At 40.3% G+C, this 27,502-nt stretch overlaps 1 protein-coding gene across 1 annotated transcript in view; it reads right to left on the bottom strand.

Moving 5' to 3' along the window:
• Positions 1-27,502, bottom strand: part of ECT2L (epithelial cell transforming 2 like) — a 111,835-nt gene that overhangs the window by 27,851 nt on the left and 56,482 nt on the right. The window contains exons 9-16 of the mRNA XM_073575716.1: positions 27,128-27,256; positions 26,245-26,337; positions 21,093-21,278; positions 15,466-15,569; positions 15,229-15,351; positions 6,707-6,793; positions 3,909-4,123; positions 1,459-1,606 (exon numbers count right to left, since the gene is read on the bottom strand). Coding sequence (XP_073431817.1) covers positions 1,459-1,606; positions 3,909-4,123; positions 6,707-6,793; positions 15,229-15,351; positions 15,466-15,569; positions 21,093-21,278; positions 26,245-26,337; positions 27,128-27,256 — 1,085 coding nt within the window. The remainder of the gene's footprint in view (positions 1-1,458; positions 1,607-3,908; positions 4,124-6,706; positions 6,794-15,228; positions 15,352-15,465; positions 15,570-21,092; positions 21,279-26,244; positions 26,338-27,127; positions 27,257-27,502) is intronic.

Below are 27,502 nucleotides of genomic sequence, written 5' to 3' on the forward strand. Positions count from 1 at the left end.
TGTAGTCCAATAGTTCATCATGATACACAATTTCACTGGCTTTGGAGGTGGCGATGGGCTCCCTTACCTTTTGGGCTCTTGTGCGGTTGCACATGTTGTGCCAATAGTATGTCCACTCCTCAATACCACCATACTATTATTATTATACATTTATATAGCGCCATTTATTCCATGGCACTTTTCAGGGAAAAGGGGAAATATAGACAAGTATAATAAACATGTGCAAGACAAGGGACACACGAGTACAGAAGGAGAGAGGACCCTGCCCGCGTGGGCTCACAGTCTACAGGGATGGGTGAGGATACACTAGGAGAGGGTAGAGCTGGTTGTGCGGTGGTTCAGTAGACCGAGGATCATTGCAGGCTGTAGGCTTGTCGGAACAGGTGGGTCTTCAGGTTCTTCTTGAAGGTTTCCGTTGTTGGTGAGAGTCTGATGTGTTGCGGCAGAGAGTTCCAGAGTATGGATGAAGTACGGGAGAAGTCTTGTATGCGGTTGTGGGAAGAAGAGATGAGGGGGGAGTAGAGAAGGAGATATTGAGAGGATCGAAGGTTGCATGCGGGTAAGTACTGGGAGACCATGTTACAGATGTATGGAGGAGACAGGTTGTGGATGGCTTTGTATGTCATGGTTAGGGTTTTGAACTGGAGCCTCTGGACAATAGGAAGCCAGTGAAGCGCCTCGCATAGGGGGGAGGCAGGGGAATGCAGGGAGACAGGTGGATTAGTCGGGCAGCAGAGTGTAGGATATACTGGATTGGTGCCAGAGTGCTGGAGGGGAGGCCAGAGAGTAGGAGGTTGCAGTAGTCGAGGCGGGAGATAAGGGCGTGCACTATTGGTTTTGTGGTTTCATGGTTGAGGAATGCGCGGATCCAGGAAATATTTTTGAGTTTGAGGCGGCAGAAGGAGGCAAGGGCTTGGATATGGGGTTTGAGAGAGAGGGCAGAGTCGAGGATCACCCCAAGGCACCGAGCGTGCGGGACTGGGGAAAGAGAGCAGCCATTGATATTGATGGATAGGTCTGGTGGAGGGGCAGAGTGAGATGGGGGAAAGATAATGAATTCTGTTTTGTCCATGTTCAGTTTGAGAAAGCGAGCAAAAAAGAAGGCTGAAATAGCAGATAGACATTGTGGGATTTTGGTCAGTAAGGAGGTGAGGTCCAGATAGGTAGATCTGTGTGTCATCGGCGTAGAGGTGGTACTGCAGGCCGTGGGATTCTATGAGCTGTCCCAGGCCGAAGGTGTAGATGGAGAAGAGTAGGGGTCCAAGGACTGAGCCTTGAGGAACACGGACAGACAGGGGGCGAGGTGAGGAGGTATATATCACAATACATTTCCTCTGCAGCAGGTACGAAATGTCTGGCAAGCCATGACTATTACAAGTAGAATCTACAGTATGTCGAGATCAGTAGGTATGATATTAAACAGGTTGTATATAGTGAAAGAATAGTAGAAACATGTACCTTGTCAATAGTTTTAAGGATTACTGTGTAGTTGTTGAAAAAATTAGTGTACGTCTTGAGCCGTGATGAAAACTTGATAAACACATCACCCAAGCATCGTGCAGGCCCCCATTCCTGGAGTCGTTCAGTCATCTCATGTAACAGCTGCCTAAATGAAAAGACAATATTATGGTAAGATTTTATATTAGATGCCACAAAATCATGTTTTTATAGGGAATGTATATGGTTCAGTACTCAAACTATAGTCTTTATTAAAGAAAAAAATCCTACTAATATGCATCTACAGCCATTGTGCAGATCTACCATATATGTCTTCATGTCTAATGTTAAAATGAGTCCTCATTATGGACGTCTGAATGTGTCATCTTCCCAATCTAACCAGCATATGTATGGGAGAAACACCTGACTCCCAGTATCAAACTACATACTGGTTTTTGTAGTGGGTTTTTTTTCAGAGCATCTAACTATAGGACACTTAGGAGATACATATTCAATATGGTAGGAGATTAATTTTGTAACCAATAAGTTTGGTTTTCTTTGTATTTTTAATGCATTAGATCAATAAATAAGTGTTTCCACATCGATGAGGATCTGCTAGTGATCTCTTACAATGTTGGAATCAGCTTTTCCATCTAATGTTTGTGGGGGCCTTTAGACTCAGTGGGGACATTATACTAAACTGGAGCCGAGGAGGACATTAAACTGTGAGGAATAGATCAACTTGCTTAACTTTTAAAGGGGTACAGTAGTGACAGCATGCCTGCACGTCTCTGCCCTCCCCGGCAGGAATGCCAACTTACTCCCTGTCGCGGCCCCGTCCTGCACTCCCTCTTTCTCCTGCTGCTGCCAAGGGTCTGCACACTGCTCACAGATCCCCGGGCACTCTGCAGAGGGCGTGCGCTCCTGCCCTCGTAAAAGGACAGTGCGTGCCATCCTAAAGTGTCCTTAGTCAATGAATGGGAGACAATTATTACTTAAGGCACCTCCACCTGACGGGAGGTACGTGAGCAATGAGATTAGTCTGTTCCCAACACACTTGCTAGTTGTCAAGTCTCCAGTACCTATCCCTGTACCTGTATGCCCGTATTTGCCTTTTGTCCCTGTATTCTTGCCATTCCCGTCAGCACCTGCCTGCCTATCAGCTGTTCCAGTCTGTATACCAGCCAAACCAGCCGTGCCAGTCTGTATACCACCCATACCTATCTGTTCCTGCCCTGCCAATCTGTATAGCTGCTTTGTCTCCCAGTGTTCCTGTCGTGCCTGACTGTACTTGTCAAGTCCATCTAGCCTTGGCCATTCTATCTACCTGCCCCTGTGGGAGTCAGCTGCCATGCATCAGAGGTCTGTCCTGGAGTAGCATCTGGGGTCCTAGTTAATGATAAACTTACCTGGAGCAGCCAGGCAGTGGCTGCCAAGGCAAACAGGATCATGGGGTGCATTAAAAGAGGTCTGGATACATATGATGAGAGCATTATACTGCCTCTGTACAAATCCCTGGTTAGACCGCACATGGAGTACTGTGTACAGTTTTGGGCACCGGTGCTCAGGAAGGATATAATGGAACTAGAGCGAGCACAAAGGAGGGCAACAAAATTAAAAAAAGGGGATGGGGAGCTACAATACCCAGAGAAATTAGCAAAATAAGGATTATTTAGTCTAGAAAAAAGATGACTGAGAGGCGATATAATAACCATGTATAAGTATATAAGCGGACAATACAAATATCTCTCCGAGGATCTGTTTATACCAAGGAATGTGATGGTCACAAGGGGGCCTTCTCTGCATCTAGAGGAGAGAAGGTTTTTCCACCAACATAGAAGAGGATTCTATACTGTTAGGGCAGTGAGAATCTGGAATTCCTTGCCTCAGGAGGTGGTGATGGCAAACAAAGTCGAGGGGTTCAAGAGAGGCCTGGATGTCTTCCTGGAGCGTAAAAATATTGTATCTTACAGTTATTATGTTCTTTAGAATGACGTGGATCTGGGAATTTATTCTGACGGAATATAGGCTGAACTGGATGGACAAATGTCTTTTTTCGGCCTTGCCAACTATGTTACTATGTCCATTGGGAGCCAAGTCTCACCACATCATCGGGGCTCTAGCGAAAAATCAAGTGTTCACCTATTCACACCCCTCCAGACTCTCCTCAGATCACAGCACAGTGGTTCCTCCACTCGTGTTACAGCTACAGAGACATATAAATTGGTTTGGAAGTGTAGAAGCTTCTAAGCTTCTCACAGGTTCACTTTATGATAAAATAAGAACTGAATCTAGTTACAACTATGTGGAGCTCAATGCAGTATAATGATATAAATCTATACTCAGTGAGTAACCACCAACAGGAATTGTATCACGTAACTGTATGACCTGTACAGGTAAGAAGCTCCAGCTATAACAGATGTGGTCTACATAAGCCAAATCAAAGTAAATGTAATATTTTGTTTACATACTTGTTGACTTGTAAAATATCGAGGATATCGGAGAAGATGATTTGTACATTAGCGATGCTGAGGATGGCTCGGTTAGATGACAGAGCAGCTTTTAGTGGGGCAGCATACACATCTTTTACGATTTCTAACATTTGAACATATTGTCTCTCACTTTGTAAAATTTCTCGAGCAAATTTTGATCGTTTGTCTCCTGGATCTGTTTGTAACCTATTATCCTGTATAAATAAAAAGACGTTATTTTTATTAATAGCATAAAAATTCACCAAATGTTACCAGACATTACTTTTATTAATAGCATAAAAATTCACCAAAAGTTACCAACTACATTAAAAACCCCAGAGGTTCTTATTTATTCAGATGTTTTTTGTGATAAAAGGATAGATGGTATGTAACCAATGGTGAGATCAGTGCTGATCCTATACAGCAACTGAGCATCACACACGCACAATGCCAACATTTGGCAAAGATGGCCGATTTAGTAAATATTTGAATTCCCCCGTAATCAGGAACACTGGTTATCACCTTATTTCTACATATATAGGAGGAATAAGAGAGAAACAGCACAACACAAGTATAAGAAAATCTGTTCTACAATCGTTATTTCATGGGGAATACAAATATTACATGTCAGAAGTGTTGAGAGGTCACCTGTAAATCACCTATGGAGGTCATTTATGGAGTTGTTCAAACATTTATACAGTACATGTAGAAGAGTTTGATAAAGAGGTTTTTAATCCTGTTTCTTAAGGGGTTGTCCTCCTTGGGTGACAATTTTTTTTTTTTTTACTTAGATGCATGGAATTGAGAGTAAAAATTATTTTTGTAATTGATTCTTGTTAAAAATGTTGCTTTCTTTATCCTCTCTGTTGCGTGGTCTGGATGCTGAATGAGATCACCAATAATCTGTAAGTCAGTACACTATAGAGGTCGGACAGGGAGATGGCACCTTTTTATCTGTCTTTCTGAGCCCCTTTCGGTTGATTTATGACTACATCAAAGTAAAATGTGCAGAGCAGAGAAATAATGCGCCTGTAAAAGCCAAACGGTGCAATATATATTTTCTGCAAAAACGTGCTTATTATACGATAAGAGTCAATAATACATATAACGAGAGTTAGTTGTGAAACATATAAAGAAAACCAAAAACTATAGCGTATAATATATATAAGATCAAGCGAGACCTCTTATAATATTAACATCTCATCAGTGTATTATTATAACGTGATATATTAAATCAGAATCTCTTGAGGTTTCTTTAATTGTGTATTTAAAATTACATAATAATCGAATAAGAAAAAATAAAAGAGAAATAAGAAAAAAAGAGTGCGAAAAAAGGATCGAGAAAGATGAAAAAGAGAAGGCAAAAAAAGAAGGGGATGGGTAAAGCTAGCATCATCTATCGAATAAATCAGTTCAAGAACATGGATAAATATTCATTGGAGTCTCTAAATATGATCCAACTCTGCTACGTTCGGTATAAACTCTCAGATTGAGCTTTGTGTCTCCATTCTACAGAAGAAATCCATCTCTGATGCCTACTCTCGTACAGAAGGAGCTATCTTGGTCAGGATTGCCAACTTGAGTTCTTATTCTCAACAGCTCACCAAAAAATCACGGACAAACAACATTTCTTACAGACACATTAGAAACTATGATAAACCATTATGATTATAAGTGATCAATGTCTACAGCCCATAATTCTGATATGAAGAAAAATTATAATTGTAAAATTATGACAATTACAGTCATAATAATCTATCAGATTCTTCAGCTTAAAAAAAAAAATCACAGACGCCTTACTTTTTTAAAAAAAATTTTACGGACTGGTCAAAAGAGTGCCCTATTTTTACGGACTGTTCTGGAATTTCTGGACGGTAGGCAACCTTGATCTTGGTGCGTCATATTTTTTGGGATAATGGAACAGATGGCTGTTTCAACAATTCTTTTTTAATATTTTTAATAGGACTTGCCATCATAGAGAGAAGCCTGGTGTAGGGAGATCTAGATAAATCCTCATCAGATATATATTTGTTACAGAGTTGATGGATTGAGGGACACCTCCACTATGTAGGGAGCATAGTATAATCTGCAGTTTCACACCTCCAACATTGTTTGGAAACTGATGGGTATATTCTACGTAGATCAACTGGGCGTTGGTACCATCTAGTGATAATGTTATAGGTTTTTTCTTGCACCCTACATGCCATAGGTAGCAGAAGACAGACTTATTCCACTGCTCCCCAGAAAAGCTCGACCCAATTTCCCTCTCCCATTTTTTTACGAACCGGTTGAAATATATAGTTGTAATTGTACATAAGAAAACCATGACAAAGGTTTATCTGGGTAATGATTCTTTAGCTCAATTAAGGTTGGCAAAGTGAGAGAACAATATTTTTAATGATACACAATTGCAATAATGATTTTTAGCACGAAACACATGCATTTAAGGCAAAAAATGTCCTCAAAGATGGATAATCCCACTTTCAAATTGAAACAGGTAAGTAATTCTTGTAAAAGAAGAAAAAAAAAACTTACTACTTGAATATGCCTTACCTACCCAGTCTTTGGGAGTTTCAATTAAACAAAAAAGCATGGAATATGACACTGACTATATTCTAGATCATTCCCACCTTTTTGTTAAAAAACAAAAAAGCATTGGGATTTTATTCAGATGAAAATTTATTTTGTGAACCAAAAAGAAAACGAGGTACCGTAGTTAGATATTTAGTGTTCACATATTAGAATCTGAAATTTTCCACAACTTGTATCATAGCTAAGGGCATAGTGATAATAGCTACCAGCAATGTCAGCGGCTGGAAGGTGACTTCAGAAGTACGTTGGTACAGAACACCTTGGCCACTCTGGTCTACCACAAGATCATCTTCCTGCTGAAAAAAACAAAAAATATTAGAACATTTTTTGTCTTTAGGTAACAAATGTATTGCTTCACATTCACAAAAACGTTACTGGAATTACTCCACACATCCTTGGATTCATAGTCATCCACCTGTACAGATTTCCAAATATGAAAGGGTGTTTTCCATTTTGAGAAATCCTCTGTCTCCAGACACAGATTGGGCTTTACTCGCCTCCCTCAGGTCCAGCGATGAGTCTCTTCTTTTGATCCCGGTGGTTATTATTGTCTGCAGTGCTGATGTCGTGTCTTCAGAGCTGCAGCCAATCAGTGAGCTCAGCAGCTCATGTCATCTGCTCCAGCAGAGCCACTGACTTACTGAATGGCGGCAGCAATGTCAAAGTGACATAATAATAACAAATACCTGGATCAGTGGCTGAGATTCAGTGCTGGACCAATGGAAAGTAAGTACAGAAGTTTGTTTGTTGCTTCTGCAGCTGAGGGAGATGTTTTTTCTGAAAACAGAAAACCCCTTTAAGGTATATACAGACTGAGTTTTTTTAGTTTTTGGAGCAATAACGTTCCAAAATCTCAAAATTCCTCAAAAATTTTGAGCTTGCACCAAGTTTATACTCCAAAAACTTAGTAAAAAGACCAAGTGTCTACAGTTTTTTGGGTTTGTCTGAGATTCTAGCTGATATAGTAATGTAAAACTGGAGGGAAACCGCATATAAATGAAAGGCGTTAACAATAAAAGATTGCAATGACATAAAAACCTGAAACACACTGAAACTAAAGGTCCCGTCACATTTAGTGATGCACCAGCGATCCCGACAATGATACGACCCAGTCAGGATCGCTGGTGCATCGCTAAATGGTCGCTAGTGAGCCGCCAAACAGGCAGATCTCACCAGCGACGTAGCAGCGGTCGGCGGTCGTTACTTACCTGTCAGACGGCAGCTCTGGTGACGACTTCCTCTCGCGTCCATGCTTCCGCCCGCGTCCATGGAGTCGCTCGTCAGCGCCAGCTGGAAGCCGACGACGAGAAATGGACCAGGACGATCTAGCACGATCAGCGATATCCAGCGGGGAGCCAGGTCGGAGGTAAGTGTCACATGTAGCGAGATCACTACTGATATCGCTGTTGCATCACAAAATCAGTGACGCTTTAGCGATATCGCTAGTGATCTCACTATGTGTGAAGGGGGCTTAAACCTTTGGAGAATTACGGTAATTTGAAAATAGTTGAGCGAGCTTGTTTGTGGTTTTGTTTTTCCTCCATTACACACACACACACACACATATAGGTGTAGTTTGTAAAATGGGGTCACTTATGAGGGGTTTCTGCTTTTCTGGCACCTCAGAAGCTCTGCAAATGTAACATGGCACCCTCAAACCAGTCCAGCAAAATCTAAACTCCAATATGGTGCTTCTTCCTTGCCTAGTTTTGCACTGTGCCTCAAAAGTAGTTTTCGACCATCTATGGGGTATTGGTGTACTCAGGATAAATTGCACAACTAATTTTGAGCTCCATTTTCTCCTGCTATCCTTGTGAAAATGAAAAATTGCGGCTAAAACAACATTTTTGTGGGAAAAATATATATATTTTTTTATTTTCACAGATCAACGTTGCAAAATTCCGTGAAGTACCTGGGGGTGCATCACTTATGGGAGATTTCCACTGTAAAGCACATCAGGGGTTCTCCAAACAGTGCTCGATTCCATCCAATTTTTATTTCAAAAAGTCACATAGTGTTCTTTCCCTTCTGAGCCCTGCTGTGCACCCAAAGAGTAGTTTTCCCCCACATATGGGGGGGGGGAATTGGCGTACTCAGGTGAAATTCTACAACAAATTTGTGGGTCTATTTTTTACTGTTACCATAGTGAAAATAAAACAAATTGGGTCTAAAGCAAAATTTTTGTGAAAAAACGTTAAATGTTCATTTTTTCTTTCGACATTGCAAATATTCCTGTGAACACCTGAAGGGTTAATAAACTTCTTGAATGTGGTCTTGAGCACCTTGAGGGGTGCAGCTTCTAGAATGCAAAAAAGACAGGGTCCAGCGAAGCAGCAATAAGAAGATAAGTAAAATCCTGGATTTATTGGTACAAATAAAATTGAAAGATATTCACAAAATCCAGAGGTTGGTACTATGCTGCTGAATTTTGTGAATATCTTTCACTATTAATTGCACCAATAAATCGTGGATTTTACTTACTTGTTTATTGCTGCTTTGCTGGAATCTATCTTTTTCATTGCTTTCGAGCCGAATCCCAGGCTACTCCGTGTGAGACCTCCAGCTGTATCCACTAACTACGAACACGGTGAGCTGACTCTCCTTCTTCCCTTTACATTGTTTCTATGCAGTTTCTAGAATAGTATCTATTTTGAGTATTTTGTGTCTTATAGGCCCCCTCAAAGTCACTTCATATGTGATGCAGTCCCTAAAACAATGGTTTTGTAAATTTTATTGGAAAAATGATACATTTCTGGTCGACTTTTAATCCTAACTTCCTAACAAAAAAAAAGATGTTTAAAAAATTGTGCTGATGTAAAGTAGACATGTGGGGAATGTTATTTATTAACCATTTTGTGTGACATAACTTGTTTAAGTATATAAAAATTTTGAGATTGAAAAATTTGCTACATTTTACAAATTTTCACCAAATTTGATTTTTTTCACAAATAAACGTAAGTCTTCTCAAATAAATTTTACCACTATCATGGAGCACAATATGTCATGATACAACAGTCTCAGAATCAGAAGGATCCGTTGAAGCATTCCAGAGTTAGGCTGGGGTCACACTCACCGGCGCAAAATACGGTCCGTAGTTTACAGGCGTAATACGGATGAATGACCCCTAAATAGTGCTCCGTATGTCATCCGTAAGCAAGGTGCGGTCGCATATTTTGCGCATGTAAGCATCCGTATGTAATCCGTATGGCATCCGTATGGAATCCGTATGCTGAGATTTTCTCTCAGCCTTGCAAAATGGACATTTAATGGTTTTGAGGCCTGCTAACTATTTAAATCATTAGCCTGCACTCTATTTATTGGCTCAGGAACAGGTGTCAGCCTCCATTCTGTCCATTTGTCACCTTGCCTTCACTAGGTGTGTTGGTGTTGTATGTGCAACATGGCAAACAGTCTGACTTTCAACACAACTGAGCAGGTTCTCTTCAACTGGCTTTTGTCACGCCGCTTTGGCCAACCATACCCAGTGATAGTGGATCCGCAGAGGAGGAGACACATGTGGGTACATCCACTTTTGAGGCAACGACTCACAAGAGTTAATTTTCACCGCCTCTATTCTTCTCTGCGGGAGCATCCTGTCAAATTCTACCAATACTGTCGCATGAGCCTTGCAACATTTGATCGACTCTTGGAGACAATGCGCCCTGGGATAACTTTTCAGGACACAAGGATGCGCAAAGCTATATCTGCAGATGAGCGACTTCTACTCACAATACGGTATGTACTACACAACCATATTCTCTATGTTCATAATGTGTTGGCCAAAGTTTGAATTTTTGCCTTCTTGTAGTAAGTTTTAGGCTCTCATCTTAGTCCACATATGTTTCAACTTACAGACCCGAATGTTATATGGAATATGTACTGAATATCACTAACTCATTGTGCAAAGCAAGATGTGTGTGTTATTTGCTCTGAAATCTTAACAAGTTTAGTATGTATGGACCTGTTTGTTTTGTAAATGTGTGCATTCGACAATCATCCTTTTCTGTTGTTCTTCAGCTTCCTGGCCACTGGCCTGTCTTATGCTGCCCTCCACCATGAGTTTCTGATTGGAAGATCAACCATATCTGGCATAGTCAGGTCAACATGTAGTGAAATATGGACAAGACTATATCAAGTCGTCATGCTCGAGCCCAGGATGGAAGACTGGTTGAGGATATCAAGGGACTTTAAGGAAGAATGCCAGTTTCTAAATTGTATTGGGGCCCTTGATGGCAAACATATCCGGATGCGTAAGCCGCCGAACTCTGGCTCCCAATTCTTCAATTCTAAACAATACTTTTCTGTTGTATTGTTGGCTGTGGCTGACCCTCAATACAAGTTTATAATTGTTGACATTGGGGCCTAAGGAAGGACGGGAGACTCTAGAGTCTTCAATACTTCCATTATGGCTCGGTGGCTACGCAACAACCAGTTGGATCTACCACCACCACGCCAGCTACCAGGCTCCACTCAAGAATGTGTCCCTTATGTCCTTGTGGCAGATGAGGCCTTTGAGTTAACACGCAATGTCATGAGGCCATATCCCCGGCGCAACCTTCACCACAGGCGCAGGATATTTAACTTGCGCCTATCACGTGCTCGGCGACTGGTGGAGTGCTCCTTTGGCATTCTTTGTGCCAAATGGCGGGTACTCCAGTCTGCCATTCAGCTGAGTGAACAAAATGTTAATGAAGTAGTGAACGCCTGTGTGGTTCTTCATAACTTCACCAGGATACATGATTGTTCCTCCTCTGCTGGTGTTGTGCGTAGGCCGGACAATGTGCGTAGGGTGAGACCACCTATCAACCATCAACGTAGAACGATCTCTGGCCTCAAAGTGCGTGATATTTTCACTAATTACTTTATGGCACCTCAGGGGGAACCTTCTTGGCAAGAGCATGCTGTATCTATGTTGGCAATGTTGGCTGGATGTGTGTCAAAATAAATATATTTCTACCCCTTCTGAATCTATGACTGTTGAATTGATTTGGTAAGCGTATTTTGATAGGGGTTTGGACAATTAAGACAGAGACGTAAAGTGTAGTTGCCAAATTGTTACTTTTGCCTTTTTTTTGGTATTTTTTTTAGTTTGTAAGGCAAACATATTCTTGCCCTATGAAAAACTTGGGCAATGGCCCAAATTGGCCTTTTGGCATATTTCAACATTGTTGTTAAAACAAAATTACAAACATATCCAACAACATACATAGTGCAATAACAACATTGCAACATTACACATTTGTAATCCAAAGTAAAAAAGAGGAGTTATCCATCATCAAAATGAGCTACAAAAGATAATACTAACATTTATTATGAAGGTTTTCAAATCATATTAATAAGCCACCATGACAGGCAAGGCTACTTACGCGTTTCTGACACATATTACATGTCTGTAATAAACACAATAATTCACCGCACTATACTGGGAAAGTCAAAGGATCAAATTAGAAGACTGACTTGATAATACATAGAGAGAGCGTGATGTTCTTGAGGCTGTTTGCCTTGATTTTGGAATATAGTTAGCTGGCCTAAATTTTACTAAGTGAACATGGACAGCATGCCTTTTCTAGGCATTATCAAGTGAGTAGTCTATTTTGATCCTTTGACTTTGCCAGTATAGCGCCGTGAAATATTGTCTTTTTTACAGACATGTAATATGTCTCAGAAACGCATAAGGTAGCCTTGCCTGTCATGGTGTCTTAATCATATGATTTGAAAACCGTCATAAGAAATGTTATCTGTTTTAGCTCATTTTAATGATGGAAAAAACCTCTTTTTTACTTTGGATTGGGATTTTGAGCACCAGTTCAAACACACTGGACATCTCCTCCCATCAGACCGCTTAAGAACACTCATGTACAGTATGGGTTTACAATTTCCATGTTTTTAGCCACTTATATAAATTGTGGAATGTTGTGGAAGGAGAAGGTGGTGGAGCAGCCTGTGGTTGCTGCTGACTACTTTGAGCAACATCGCCCTGTGTGGGTGCATACTGTTGCCCATGGTGTTGGTACTGACCTTCCTCCTGTGCTTGTTGGGGGCAGTGGTCATAGTAAGACTGCTGAGGGGCATCTTGTTGGAGCAGGTAGGCCCGTGTCTCATACCCACCAATATAGCCATGTCGTCCCCAACCAGGTTGGGACCAGCCTCCAACACTGAGTGGGAAAAAGTGGCCATATTGGTGGGGTTGGCTAGAGCCAGAAATCTGTTGCTGCTGTTGGGAAGGTTGGGTAGAGGGAGGAAGGGGGTGAGGTGTAGGTCCATGTATTTGAGGATGTTCAGACCCTGCTTGACCAAGCATCTGTGTGGGTGGTCTCATGCGCATTAGATTTCTGGGGGAAAGCTGCCACCTCTCCAGATATTCGAAAAGCTCATATGGGGTATTGGGGGGGGTGCTTGCATCAAGCAGGATCTGAAAACATCCCCGAATATGGAGCCTGACCTCACGGGAAAGGGCACGGAGATAAAGGGCCAGGCTATGTGAGTAGGCCTCCTCCCCATCATCTGTAGTGACTCGAGATAAATAATTTAGGACCCCTGTGTCCACATTGGTCCTGCTCTCTTGAACAGCGACCTGGTGCCTTCTTTGGCCTCGCCGGGATGTAACAGCAGCCTGTGGGGAGCCCCGGATCTGGCCAGTTGGGCTGCTGCTCAAGTTGCCCTGCTCCTCCAGGATGGGTGATGGGGCAGCAGCAGACGGTCCTGGTGGTGTGGTTTGTTGGGCAGCCAATGGGTTCTCCTGTGATGACTCAACTTCACCCATGCTTCTTGTGGGGGGAGAAGATGGGCCAGCCACCTCATCCCCTACAGGATCAATTATGGGCTCTGTCTCTGAGCCCGTTCCTCGATCCGTAAGGTTGGATTGAGTTCTGTTATGAAATACAACAGAGGCAAAAATACATCAATATTTTGGGCACTGTAAAGTATCGGTGTCATGTGGTGTGAGGTTTGTACTTACGGTCTCAGATCCAGAATTGAGGCGAGGAAGGAGAGGCGGTCATTATACACATATTTGCGTTTCACGTAGCCCGCATCCCCACTCCTGGACCGCTGCTGACGTTCCCGGCGGTATTGGTCCCGGATGCTTCGCCAGCATTTCATCACATCTTCCACTGCAATGTGACAGGAAATATTCTCAATTTCACATATTTGATGGGTCACATTTGCTACCAGTATTCTAGGCATGTGGCCTTCTGGGGTGTGCTTTCTAGCCAGGCTGGCATATCTAATTGGCCCATCCAGGCCAGATACACAGGCTCAGAATAGTTTATGTATCAAGTAACTACACTTAATAACTTGGTTGGCTAAGAGGAAGAGGAGCTTGTGGCTTGGGCAAAATTATGGCAGTGTGAAACTATGTGTCACATCAAAATCTACCCGCCTCATGAGGCAAAAAGGAGAAGGACAGGAAGGGAAGGGGGGCAGAATCTGTAATCATTTTTGTTTGTGAGGTAATGTAAATCATTTTTGGGCCTTGTACTTACTCAGTTTCTGCTGCTCCTCTCGTGGCCGATCACCAAAGTCATGGAACATCTGGCGACATATGCACCTCCATGACGCCTCCTTTCTCGCCCGGTTGGCATAATTGGCATCCCTTTGGTCCCAAAGCTCTGGCCGCTCCTGCACTAATACTATAAGCATCTCCACATTAAGGAAATATGGCGCCATGACGCTGCTGTACTCCGTGGAGGCTGACTTCCTGGATGTCTGGAGCGGTTTTTGAGCTCATTTGCATGTCTAGGCTTCCTGATGATGGATTGGGGCATTTCCTGTCACCAGCCAAAAGACCTGTGTATTTCTCGCAAGTCACACGTGTGGTCCGTGTGGAATCCGTATTTTTTGCGCACCCATAGACTTGCATTGGCGTATTACGGGCGTAGTACGCTGACAATCGCAGCATGCTGCGATTGGCACGTACCATAGAATACACCCGAGAAATATACGGCTGTTGCGAGCAAACCCATAGAGAATCATTTGTCCGTGTGTAATGCGTGCTTTTAGCGCCTCTCACTCATCCGTATTCCTCGCTAGTGTGACCCCGGCCTTATTATCACAAACTGATACTGGTGAGAATTGTAAAATTTGACTTGGTCATGAAAATGAGAACAGGCTTCGTGGGTGAAGGGGTTGTGGAAGCTAAAGTAGGTAAGCTATTAAACATCACAAGTTGATGTCAGACAACTAAGCTGTTTTGATATCACAAGTGTCTTTTGGTCTAGTAATATCAAAAATAAGTTCACTCTGATAAGCAGTTGTAACAGCTCAATTATGTTTTCAAATTGAAAACTGCTGTGATATCACAAGTTCACTCTGGTAAACGACGGCGACATCAATATTATGTTTCCAACATTTAAACTGCTGTGATATCACAAGTAAGTTCACTCTGATAAGGAGCTGCGACATCACAATTATGTTTCCAATATGTAAACTGCTGTGATATTACAAGTAAGTTCACGCTGAAAAGTGAATGTAACACCGCAATTTTGCTTGCCTGTAAAATCACAAGTATGTATCACACAAGTTACTATTATGACATAACAAATAGTTTAGTCTGACAAGCTAGAGATGTCTAATAATAATAATAATCTTTATTTATATCAGGTAAACCCAGTGGTGGTGGACTTACCATCTTTACTACCAAATTAGGATTTTGAAATCATAGGGATAAATACATTTCTCACACAGAGAGGTCTTCCATTGTTAGTGTCTATCTCTGGTAAGTCTTTACCTTCAGAAATGCTGACAGTGCATCATCTATATTTCCCTCTGATAACAGCAGCTGATGCCTGATCTCTTTGTTCTTGCTACATTTTTTTAACAGACAAACCGAAAGGAACTCCAAAGGATGGTCCTGTAATTAAGAACAGAAAAAGAACAGACAACCGAGATAAAATAAAGCATTCTCCCTAGCTTCTTGAAGACTCTCTATAATTTGATCTCTTGCCAGTTTATTGCATATACGTACATTTTTTTCCTTAGAAAGTTCCACCAAAGCCTCAGTTAAAGCCTCACCAACCTCATGATTGGTCAGTACCTTTACCATAGGCATTGCATCATACATGAACTGCCCTGCATTGAAAGAAAACATTATATTATTATTTATTATTATAGCGCCATTTATTCCATGGTGCTTTACATGTGAGGAGGGGTATACATAATAAAAACAAGTACAGTAATCTTAAACGATACAAGTCACGACTAGTAGAGGAGGAGAGAGGACGCTGCCTGTGAGGGCTCATAATCTACAGGGGATGGGTAAGGATACAGTAGGCGAGGGTAGAGCTGGTCGTGCAGCGGTTTGGTCGATCAGTGGTTACTGCAGGTTGTAGGCTTGTCGGAAGAGATAGGTCTTCAGGCTCTTTTTGAAGGTTTCCATGGTAGGCGAGAGTCTGATATGCTGTGGTAGAGAGCTCCAGAGTAGGGGGGATGCGCGAGAGAAATCTTGTATGCAATTGTGGAAAGAGGAGATAAGAGGGGAGTATAGAAGGAGATCTTGTGAGGATCGGAGGTTGCATGCAGGTAAGTACTGGGAGATGAGGTCACAGATGTTGTGGATGGTTTTGTATGTCATGGTTAGCGTTTTGTACTGGAATCTTTGGGTAATGGAGAGCCAGTGCAGGGATTGACAGAGGGGAGAGGCTGGGCAATAGTGGGGGGGCAGGTGGATTAGTCGGGCAGCAGAGTTTAGAATAGATTGGAGGGGTGCGAGAGTGTTAGAGGAGCGGCCACAGAGCAGGAGGTTGTAGTAGTCAAGGCGGGAGATGATGATGGTATGGACTAGGGCAGTGTTCCCCAACTCCGGTCCTCAAGAACCACCAAAAGGTCATGTTTTCAGGATTTCCTTAGTATTTCACAGGTGATTAAATTATTGCCTGTCCAGGTGATGCAATTATCACCTGTGCAATAATAAGGAAATCCTGAAAACATGACCTGTTGGTGGCTCTTGAGGACTGGAGTTGGGGAACACTGGACTAGGGTTTTTGCAGATTCTTGGTTTAGGAATGTAGGGATCCGGGAAATATTTTTTGAGTTGAACGTCAGGAAGTGGAAAGGGCTTGGATATGTGGTTTGAAGGAGAGATCAGTGTCAAGGATTACCCCGAGGCAGCAAACTTGTGGGAGTGGGGAGAGTGAGCAGCCTTTTATTTTAATGAATAGGTCTGTTGGGTGAGTCGAGTGAGATGGGGGAAAGATGATGAATTCTGTTTTGTCCATATTAAGTTTTAGAAATCTAGCAGAGAAGAAGGACGAAATAGCAGACAGACATTGTGGGATTCTGGTTAGTAGGGACGTGATATCTGGTCCAGAGATGTAGATCTGTGTGTCATCAGCTTAGAGGTGATACTGAAAGCCGTGAAATTCCATGAGCTGTCCCAGGCCGAAGGTATAAATAGAGAAGAGCAGAGGCCCTAGGACTGAACCTTGCAGGATTCTAACAGATAGGGGGAGAGGTGAGGAGGTGGTGTGTGAATGCGAGACACTGAATGTCCGGTGTGTTAGGTATGACGAGATCCAAGATAGGGCCAAGTCAGTGATGCCGAGGGTCTGTAATAATAGGGAATTATCCACTGTATCAAAGGCAGAGGACAGAGTAGTGTCGCTTGGCTTTGGCGATTATTAGGTCATTGGTGACTTTACTTAGAGCAGTTTCAGTGAAGTGATACGGCCAGAAGCCAGAATGTAAGCGGCCGAAGAGGGAGCAAGAAGAGAGGTGGGAGGACAGTTCAAGATGGACGTGATGTTCCAGTAGCTTTGAGGCATAGGGGAGAATTGATATGAGGCGATAGCTAGATGCAGAGATGGGTCAAGAGAGGGCTTTTTGAGGATAGGTGTGATTGGGGCAAGTTTAACACCGTTACCCCCAAGGGTGGTTTGCATGTTAATGACCGGGCCAATTTTTACAATTCTGACCACTGTCCCTTTATGAGGTAATAACACTGGAACACTTCCATGGATCCCGGTGATTCTGACATTTCTCGTGACATATTGTACTTTATGTTAGTGGTAAAATTTAATTCATATAACTTGCGTTTATTTGTGAAAAAACGAAAATTTGGCAAAAATGTTGAAAATTTCGCAATTTTCCAACTTTGAATTTTTATGCCCTTAAATCACAGAGATATGGCACACAAAAAACTTAATAAGTAACATTTCCCACATGTTTACTTTACATCAGCACAATTTTTGGAAACAAATTTTTTTTTTCATTAGGAAATTATAAGGGTTAAAAGTTGATCAGCGATTTCTCATTTTTACAACACCATTTTTTTTTTTTTAGGGACCACATCACATTTGAAGTCACTTTGAGGGGCCTATATGATAGAAAATGCCCAAAAGTGACACTATTCTAAAAAATGCACCCCTGATGGTACTCAACACCACATTCAAGAAGTTCATTAACTCTTCTGGTGCTTCACAGGAATTTTTTAAATGTTTAGGAAAAAAATGAACATTTAACTTTTTTTCATAAAAAAATTACTTCATGTCCAATTTTTTTTATTTTACCAAGGGTAACAGGAGAAATTGGACTGCAAAAGTTATTGTGCAATTTATCCTGAGTACGCTGATACCAGATATGTGGGGGGAACCACTGTTTCGGCGTATGACAGAGCTCGAAAGGAAAGGAGCGCCGTTTGACTTTTTCAACGCAAAATTGGCTGGAATTGAGATCGGACGCCATGTCACGTTTGGAGAGCCCCTGATGTGCCTAAACAGTGGAAACCCCCCACAAATGACACCATTTTGGAAACTAGACCCCCCAAGGAACTTATCTAGATGTGTGGTGACAACTTTGAACACCCATGGGCTTCACATGAGTTTAGAACGTACAGCCATAAAATTAAAAAATCATATTTTTTCCACAAAAATGATCCTTTCACCCCTAATTGTTATTTTTCCAAGGGAAACAGGACCCCAAAAGTTATTGTGCAATTTGTCCTGAGTACGCTGATACCCCGTATGTGGGGGTAAACCACTGTTTGGGCACATGACAGAGCTCAGAAGGGAAGAAGCACCGCTTGACCCAAAATTGGCTGGAATTGAGATCGGGCATTTGGAGTGCCCCTGATTTGCCTGAACAGTGGAAACCCCCAACAAATGACCCCATTTTGGAAACTAGACCCCCCAAGGAACTTATCTAGATGTGTGGTGAGCACTTTGAACCCCCAAGTGCTTCACAGAAGTTTATAACGCCCGGCGGTGAAAAAAAAATCATATTTTTTCCACAAACATGATCTTTTAGTCCCCATTTTTTTTATTTTCCCAAGGGTAACAGGAGAAATTGGATCCCAAAAGTTGTCATACACTTTGTCCTGAGTACACGGATACCCCATATGTGAGATAAAACTACTGTATGGGAACACGTCGGGGCTCGGAAGAGAAGAAGTGACGTTTTGGAGTGCAGACTTTGATGGAACGGTCTGCGGGTGTCATGTCACGTTTGGAGAGCCCCTGATGTCCCTAAACTGTGGAAACCCCCCACAAGTGACCCCATTTTGGAAACTAGATCCCCAAAGGAACTTATCTAGATGTGTGGTGAGCACTTTGAACCCTCAAGTGCTTCACAGAAGTTTAAAACGTAGAACCACAAAAATAAAAAAAAATATTTTTTTCCACAAAAATGATCTTTTCACCCCAATTTTTTTATTTTACCAAGGGTAACAGGAGAAATTGGACCCCAAAAGTTGTTGTGCATTTTGTCCTGAGTAGGCTGATACCCCATATGTGGGGGTAAACCACTGTTTGGGTGCAAGGCAGAGCTTGGAAGGGAAGGAGCACTGTTTGACTTTTTCAACGCAGAATTGGCTGGAATTGAGATCAGACGCCATGTTGCGTTTGGAGAGCCCCTGATGTGCCTAAACAGTGGAAACCTCCCAATTCTAACTCCAACCCTAACCCCAACACACCTCAACCCTAATCTCAGCTCTAACCCAAATGGGAAAATGGAAATAAATACCTTTTTTTAATTTTATTATTTTTCCCTAACTATGGGGGTGATAACGGGGGGTTTGATTTACTATTTATAGCGGGATTTTATGTTTGGCAGCTGTCACACGCTAAAAGACGCTTTTTATTGTAAAAATAGTTTTTGCATCACCACATTTTGAGAGCTATAATTTTCTGTATTTTGACCCAAAGAGTCATGTGAGGTCTTATTTTTTGTGGGATGAGTTGACGTTTTTATTAGTACCATTTTCGGGCACATGACATTTTTTGATTGCTTTTTATTCTGATTTTTGTGGACGCAGAATGAACAAAAACCAGCATTTCATGAATTTCTTTTGGGGGGGCCTTTACACCGTTCCGCGTGTGGTAAAATTGATAAAGCGGTTTTATTCTTCAGGTCAGTATGATTACAGCGATACCTCATTTATATCTTTTTTTTATGTTTTGGCGCTTTTATACAATAAAAACAATTTTATATAAGAATTAATTATTTTTGCATCGCTTTATTCTGCGAGCTATAACTTTTTTATTTTTCCGCTGATGACACTGTATAACGTCTCGTTTTTTTGCGGAACAAGATGACGTTTTCAGTGGTACCATGGTTATTTATATACGTCTTTTTCTTTGCGCGTTATTGCACTTTTTGTTCGGCAGTATGATGATAAAGCATTTGTTTTTTGCTTTGTTTTTTACTTTTTTAATTTTTTTTTAAGGGGTTCACTAAAGGGGCTAACTAGTGGGACAGTTTTATAGGGCGGGTCGTTACGGACGCGGAGATACTAAATATGTGTACTTTTATTTTTTTTGCTTTTTTTTTTACAAAAAAAATTAGGGAATATATATATTTTTTTTTTTATTTAGGGATTTTTTAAAAATTATTTTCACACTTTTTTTTTATTATTATATTGTCCCAGTGTGGGACAATATAATAAAGTGTCAGATCGTTGATCTGACTCTTTGCAGTGCACTGTCAGATCAGCAATCTGACAGGCACTGGAGCAGGTTTTCTCAGTGCCTGCTCTCAGCAGGCACTGAGGAAGCCGCCTCACTGCAGGACCCGAAGGCCCCCACGGTCATATTGGATCTGGGGGCCTGCAGGGAGGAGACCCTCGGAGCAGTGCGAGCACATCACGCTGCTCTGAGGGTCTTAGGGAAGCACACTGGGAGCCCCCTCACTGCGCGATTCTTCCCTAAGCCCCGGTACACTGCGATCATGTTTAATCGCAGTGTGCCAGGGGTTAATGTGCCGGGGGCAGTCCGTGACCGCCCCTGGCACACAGTGCCGGGTGTCAGCTGTGAAAATCAGCTGACACCCAGCCGCGATCACCCTGACGCACTATCCCATCCCTGGTCATACGGGCCCGGGTACCGTGGACGGGATAGTACATCAGATGTCAGAAAGGGGTTAAAGCTTGAGGAGAAAACACCAGTTGTTAGTGATAGGTTGAAGAGATTGGTTAGGGATGGGATGAATACTGCGGTGAGGTTTGGGATGAAGTGGGATGGGATCGGGTCAAGTGCACAGGTGGTGAGATGTGATCTTGAGAGTAGAGTGGAGAGTCGATGATTCACACAGCCAGTATTCAAATGCCTAATCATTAAGGAGCTATGCCATTTAGAAAATGATCTTATACCATAGGCTAAGTACCTATTATCTTTCCGGAGACATTCCTCTGGAGATCAGCTAGGTACTTCTTCATTTGCTTCCTGACCACTTGTAGAGCCTCTTCGATTCCACCAGCTAGTCTACACCAGGCTTGTAGTTTCACATCAGTGAAGTATGTAAAAGGAGGAGATCCACTCTTTTGGGGGACAGGCAGCCATTCACTGAGGACTAATATTTATATATTAATGCTGGCAGAATATAGCAGCATTACATTCTAGAATTGCACTAATGTTAGTAGTCTACAATAGTATCTGGCGTTTAGGAGAACAATGTAGGGGCTGAGAACTCCAGAACCAAAGGTATGTTAATGCTAGTATAAAAAGAATCATGATATTTAAAATGCTTCTTCAGATGTCATTATACCATTATTCATTATCAAATGCTGTTTTATATTAGTCTCCCCATAATAAAAAAGACACCCAAGGAATACACTCCTCCCAATATAGGACATAACAGACATCCAATTACAATTCTATACATAGGCCCTAATTCACCAAAAATTGCGCACATTATTCATCAATTTGCCATAAAGTAAAATATGGTCTTTTTTTATTGAGCTATTTTTGGAACTTTTTACGCAAAAAAGGACGCATAGGGCAAAAATCGTGCCAAATACTGGGTGGTTTAAAAAAAAAAAATACAACAAGGGGAGCTAAAGTAGAGTTGCTCCAATTGTTTTTTAAATGTTGCAGTTGATGAATTAGGCAAATACATCAGGCAAGCAGGTATAAAATGGATTTCAAAAAGGCACAAACAGAATACTGAATTGGGTGCAAAGAAAAAAGGCGCAAATACTCACAAAACTAGACAACAAAAAGATATAAAGGCAATGATGAATTGTGGCCATAATGTTTAATAAGAAGACTAAAGGTATATACTGTATGTTCAAAAATATACATTACTGTGCAAAAGTTTTAGGCAAGTAAGGATAAAAATGCTGCAAAGTAAGAACCGTTTCAAAAATAGAAGAGTGAATAGTTTATTTTATCAATTAGCAAAATGCAAAGTGAATGAACAAAAGATGCCGTTTTGAAGTGAAAGGGCGGACATTCCAAATATTGATTTGATATTGATTTGATTTAGATTTCCCTTTTTTCGCTCACTTTGCATTTTGTTAATTGCTAAAAATAAACTATTCACTCTTCTATTTTTTAAACCATTCCTACTTTGCAGCATTTTTCCCACACCTGCCTAAAACTTTTGCACAGCACTGCACTAATAAGAACTAGAATTTCTATTTCAAATTTTTTAAAGAGGATTTTACCCTTTCAATGGCATGAAATATCAATATGCATTTTTATGCTACATGTACACAGCTACTTTTTTTAATTTCAATAAATTTTATTTAGAAACTTATTAAACCAAGTCCAAGTTATGAATTCCCATGTAAGGGAGCGTAAACTAACAATGTAACATACATTCAAATAATATAAGGGAAGACAGGACATAGACAGGGGTAGGGAAAGGCACCAAGGATTTAATTATATGATATCCAATAATCTATAATGGTATCATCAATAACCAACACAGCTATTTTTAAAGCCACATGTACAGCTACTTTCTATGCCACATCATGTACAACTACTTTTTATGCCACATGCACAGCTACTTTTTATGCCACATGTACAGCTACTTTCTATGCCACATGTACAGCCACTTTTTTATGTCACATGTACAGCTACTTTTTATGCCACATGTACAGCTACTTTTTATGCCACATGTACAGCTACTTTCTATGCCACCACGTACAGCCACTTTTTTATGCCACATATACAGCCACTTTTTTATGCCACATATACAGTTACTTTTTATGCCACATATACAGCTACTTTCTATGCCACATGTACAGCCCCTTTTTTATGTCACATGTACAGCTACTTTTTATGCCACATGTACAGCTACTTTTTATGCCACATGTACAGCTACTTTCTATGCCACCACGTACAGCCACTTTTTTATGCCACATATACAGCTACTTTTTTATGCCACATATACAGTTACTTTTTATGCCACATATACAGCTACTTTTTTATGCCACATATACAGCTACTTTATATGCCACATATACAGCTACTTTTTATACCACATATACAGCTACTTTTTATGCCACATATACAGCTACTTTTTATACCACATATACAGCTACTTTTTATGCTCATATACAGTTACTTTTTATGCCACATTTAGTTACTTTTTATGCCACATGTACAGCTACTTTTTATGCTCATATACAGTTACTTTTTATGCCACATATACAGCTACTTTTTATGCCACATATACAGCTACTTTTTATACCACATATACAGCTACTTTTTATGCCACATATACAGCTACTTTTTATACCACATATACAGCTACTTTTTATGCCACATATACAGCTACTTTTTATACCACATATACAGCTACTTTTTATGCCACATTTAGTTACTTTTTATGCCACATACAGCTACTTTTTATGCTCATATACAGCTACTTTTTATGCCACATATACAGCTACTTTTTATGCCACATATACAGCTACTTTTTTATGCCACATATACAGCTACTTTTTTATGCCACATATACAGCTACTTTTTATACCACATATACAGCTACTTTTTATGCCACATATACAGCTACTTTTTATACCACATATACAGCTACTTTTTATGCTCATATACAGTTACTTTTTATGCCACATTTAGTTACTTTTTATGCCACATGTACAGCTACTTTTTATGCTCATATACAGTTACTTTTTATGCCACATATACAGCTACTTTTTATGCCACATATACAGCTACTTTTTTATGCCACATATACAGCTACTTTTTTATGCCACATATACAGCTACTTTTTATACCACATATACAGCTACTTTTTATGCCACATATACAGCTACTTTTTATACCACATATACAGCTACTTTTTATGCTCATATACAGTTACTTTTTATGCCACATTTAGTTACTTTTTATGCCACATGTACAGCTACTTTTTATGCTCATATACAGTTACTTTTTATGCCACATATACAGCTACTTTTTATGCCACATATACAGCTACTTTTTTATGCCACATATACAGCTACTTTTTTATGCCACATATACAGCTACTTTTTATACCACATATACAGCTACTTTTTATGCCACATATACAGCTACTTTTTATACCACATATACAGCTACTTTTTATGCTCATATACAGTTACTTTTTATGCCACATTTAGTTACTTTTTATGCCACATGTACAGCTACTTTTTATGCTCATATACAGTTACTTTTTATGCCACATATACAGCTACTTTTTATGCCACATATACAGCTACTTTTTATGCCACATATACAGCTACTTTTTATACCACATATACAGCTACTTTTTATACCACATATACAGCTACTTTTTATGCTCATATACAGTTACTTTTTATGCCACATTTAGTTAATTTTTATGCCACATGTACAGCTACTTTTTATGCTCATATACAGTTACTTTTTATGCCACATATACAGCTACTTTTTATGCTCATATACAGTTACTTTTTATGCCACATATACAGCTACTTTTTTATGCCACATGCACAGCTACTTTTTTATGCCACATATACAGTTACTTTTTTATGCCACATATACAGCTACTTTTTTATGCCACATATACAGCTACTTTTTATGCTCATATACAGCCACTTTTTATGCTCATATACAGCTACTTTTTATGCCACATATACAGCTACTTTTTTATGCCACATATACAGTTACTTTTTATACCACATGTACAGCTACTTTTTATGCTCATAAACAGCTACTTTTTATGCCACATACACAGCTACTTTTTATACCACATATACAGCTACTTTTTATGCTCATAAACAGCTACTTTTTTATGCCACATATACAGCTACTTTTTATACCACATATACAGCTACTTTTTATGCTCATATACAGTTACTTTTTATGCCACATATACAGCTACTTTTTATGCTCATATACAGTTACTTTTTATGCCACATATACAGCTACTTTTTATACCACATGTACAGCTACTTTTTATGCCACATGCACAGCTACTTTTTTATGCCACATGTACAGCTACTTTCTATGCCTCATGTACAGCCACTTTTTTATGCCACATATACAGCTACTTTTTATGCTCATATACAGTTACTTTTTATGCCACATATACAGCTACTTTTTATACCACATGTACAGCTACTTTTTATGCTCATATACAGTTACTTTTTATGCCACATATACAGCTCCTTTTTTATGCCACATGCACAGCTACTTTTTATGCCACATGCACAGCTACTTTTTTATGCCACATATACAGCTACTTTTTATGCTCATATACAGTTACTTTTTATGCCACATATACAGCTACTTTTTATGCTCATATACAGCTACTTTTTATGCCACATACACAGCTACTTTTTATGCTCATATACAGCTACTTTTTATACCACATATACAGCTACTTTTTATGCTCATATACAGCTACTTTTTATGCCACATATACAGCTACTTTTTATGCTCATATACAGCTACTTTTTATGCCACATACACAGCTACTTTTTATGCTCATATACAGTTACTTTTTATACCACATATACAGCTACTTTTTATGCTCATATACAGCTACTTTTTATGCCACATATACAGCTACTTTTTATGCTCATATACAGCTACTTTTTATGCCACATACACAGCTACTTTTTATACCACATATACAGCTACTTTTTATGCTCATATACAGCTACTTTTTATGCCACATATACAGCTACTTTTTATGCTCATATACAGCTACTTTTATGCCACAGATACAGCTACTTTTTTATGCTAACAGTTTTGTTAACGCATCAGTCTCCCTTTATTGATGACTTTGAATTCACTGAAGTGGCCTTAGCTACAATATTTAAATTTATTTGTAATTCTTTTTCCCAGAATTTCATAGATGTGGTTGGGAGAAAATCAACTGTAGAGCACTAAAGACAAAACATGAAAAAAAAAAATAAAGTGATGCGTTATCTAGAATTTCAGATCAATGTAGTATGAAATATAGGATTTTTCTGTAACTCCAATGTGATTTAATGATCTTAGGTGTTCCTCTTTTTAATGCAACACATATGAATTGTTGAAAATTTCAGGCCTAAACTTACTATGATGGAAGGATCCCGTTGCAATTCCGGATGGGGAAGAAAAGGGGACCCCAGCTATCTGAGAAAGATGCCCAAGAATTTCCATTCCAGATTCTGCAATGCAATGTAAAACATTAGGGCAGACTAGAATCTGTGCATGAGCCATGGTAAACTGTAGGGCACAGAACACATGACGATGAGAAGCTAGAAGAGTAAGTGAAGACTGCATTCAAGATCTGATGTAATGTATGCAGTTACATGTAAAAAAAAAAAAAAAAAAAAAGTGTAAGAAAACAAAATATACATTAAACTAATTGATATTAGAGAGTGGAAAAGTGGCAAATATTCTTGATTATTACTAAGAGGCCTATAGGAAGAGTAGTGGTGCTGTGTGTCTTCACTGTTCTTTGGATTGTGAGATCGCAATAAAGGAAACTTACCGTAATTATTTTACATCTTTGAATTAGTGCCACTTATTATACCCTTACTATTTGTAGATGCTAGATTATGGGCCAGTTACAGGTGGGTAGATGAAAGCCAGTAGCCGGATTTGGCCGACAATCTAATTCATATGATGGTACCGGACAACTGATTGTCGGGGGAGATGTCAATAGGGAAGGTCCAATTTTTTTCTCCCAGAGATAAGCCACCACCAGATATGTGTATCGGCAGCTTTTTCATAAAGAACACAGGAGCGCCCCCGTGTGTGGGAGAGAGGTGTCCGAGATGGCTATACACCTAAGCATCGTTCCTCAACAGGCATCGGATGTGTATGGCTGGCTTTATTTCACAATTTGTTACAAAGCGTTGTGACATTAGGCTAGATATTTCACATAGGGCTGATTTGCATATTCAGTGATTTTTTAGTGATTACTATGACAAGATCTTATCAAATCTGTCATACCTGAAGCAGCTAGCGGAATAAATATGTCAATATGGCCACCATCTCTCTCGGCCTGCACGCAGCTTCCTAGTTTTTCCCAAAACTCCCTAATGTCAGATCTCAGAACACTCTGGGAACTGATTCTTATACCTGGCAAACAGAAATCAGTAAGAAATGAATGATTAGTAATGCTTTATCATATATGCACTGTTATTACTAAAAGTCTTACATACACTAAAGACTGGATGCTATTCTCTATACAACGGCCTTGTTTAGACTTCACACTGTTACCTTCCAAAGCCAGATACATTACACTCCATAGAATGTTATTATATGGCACATGGGGGTCCACGACAATCAGCCCAGAGGGGACAGATCTAAAGGCTGATCTCTGTG

Source organism: Dendrobates tinctorius, unplaced genomic scaffold, assembly GCF_039654945.1.
Source record: "Dendrobates tinctorius isolate UK_male_01 unplaced genomic scaffold, ASM3965494v1 ptg000046l, whole genome shotgun sequence".
In the NCBI taxonomy this organism is placed as follows: Eukaryota; Metazoa; Chordata; class Amphibia; order Anura; family Dendrobatidae; genus Dendrobates; species Dendrobates tinctorius.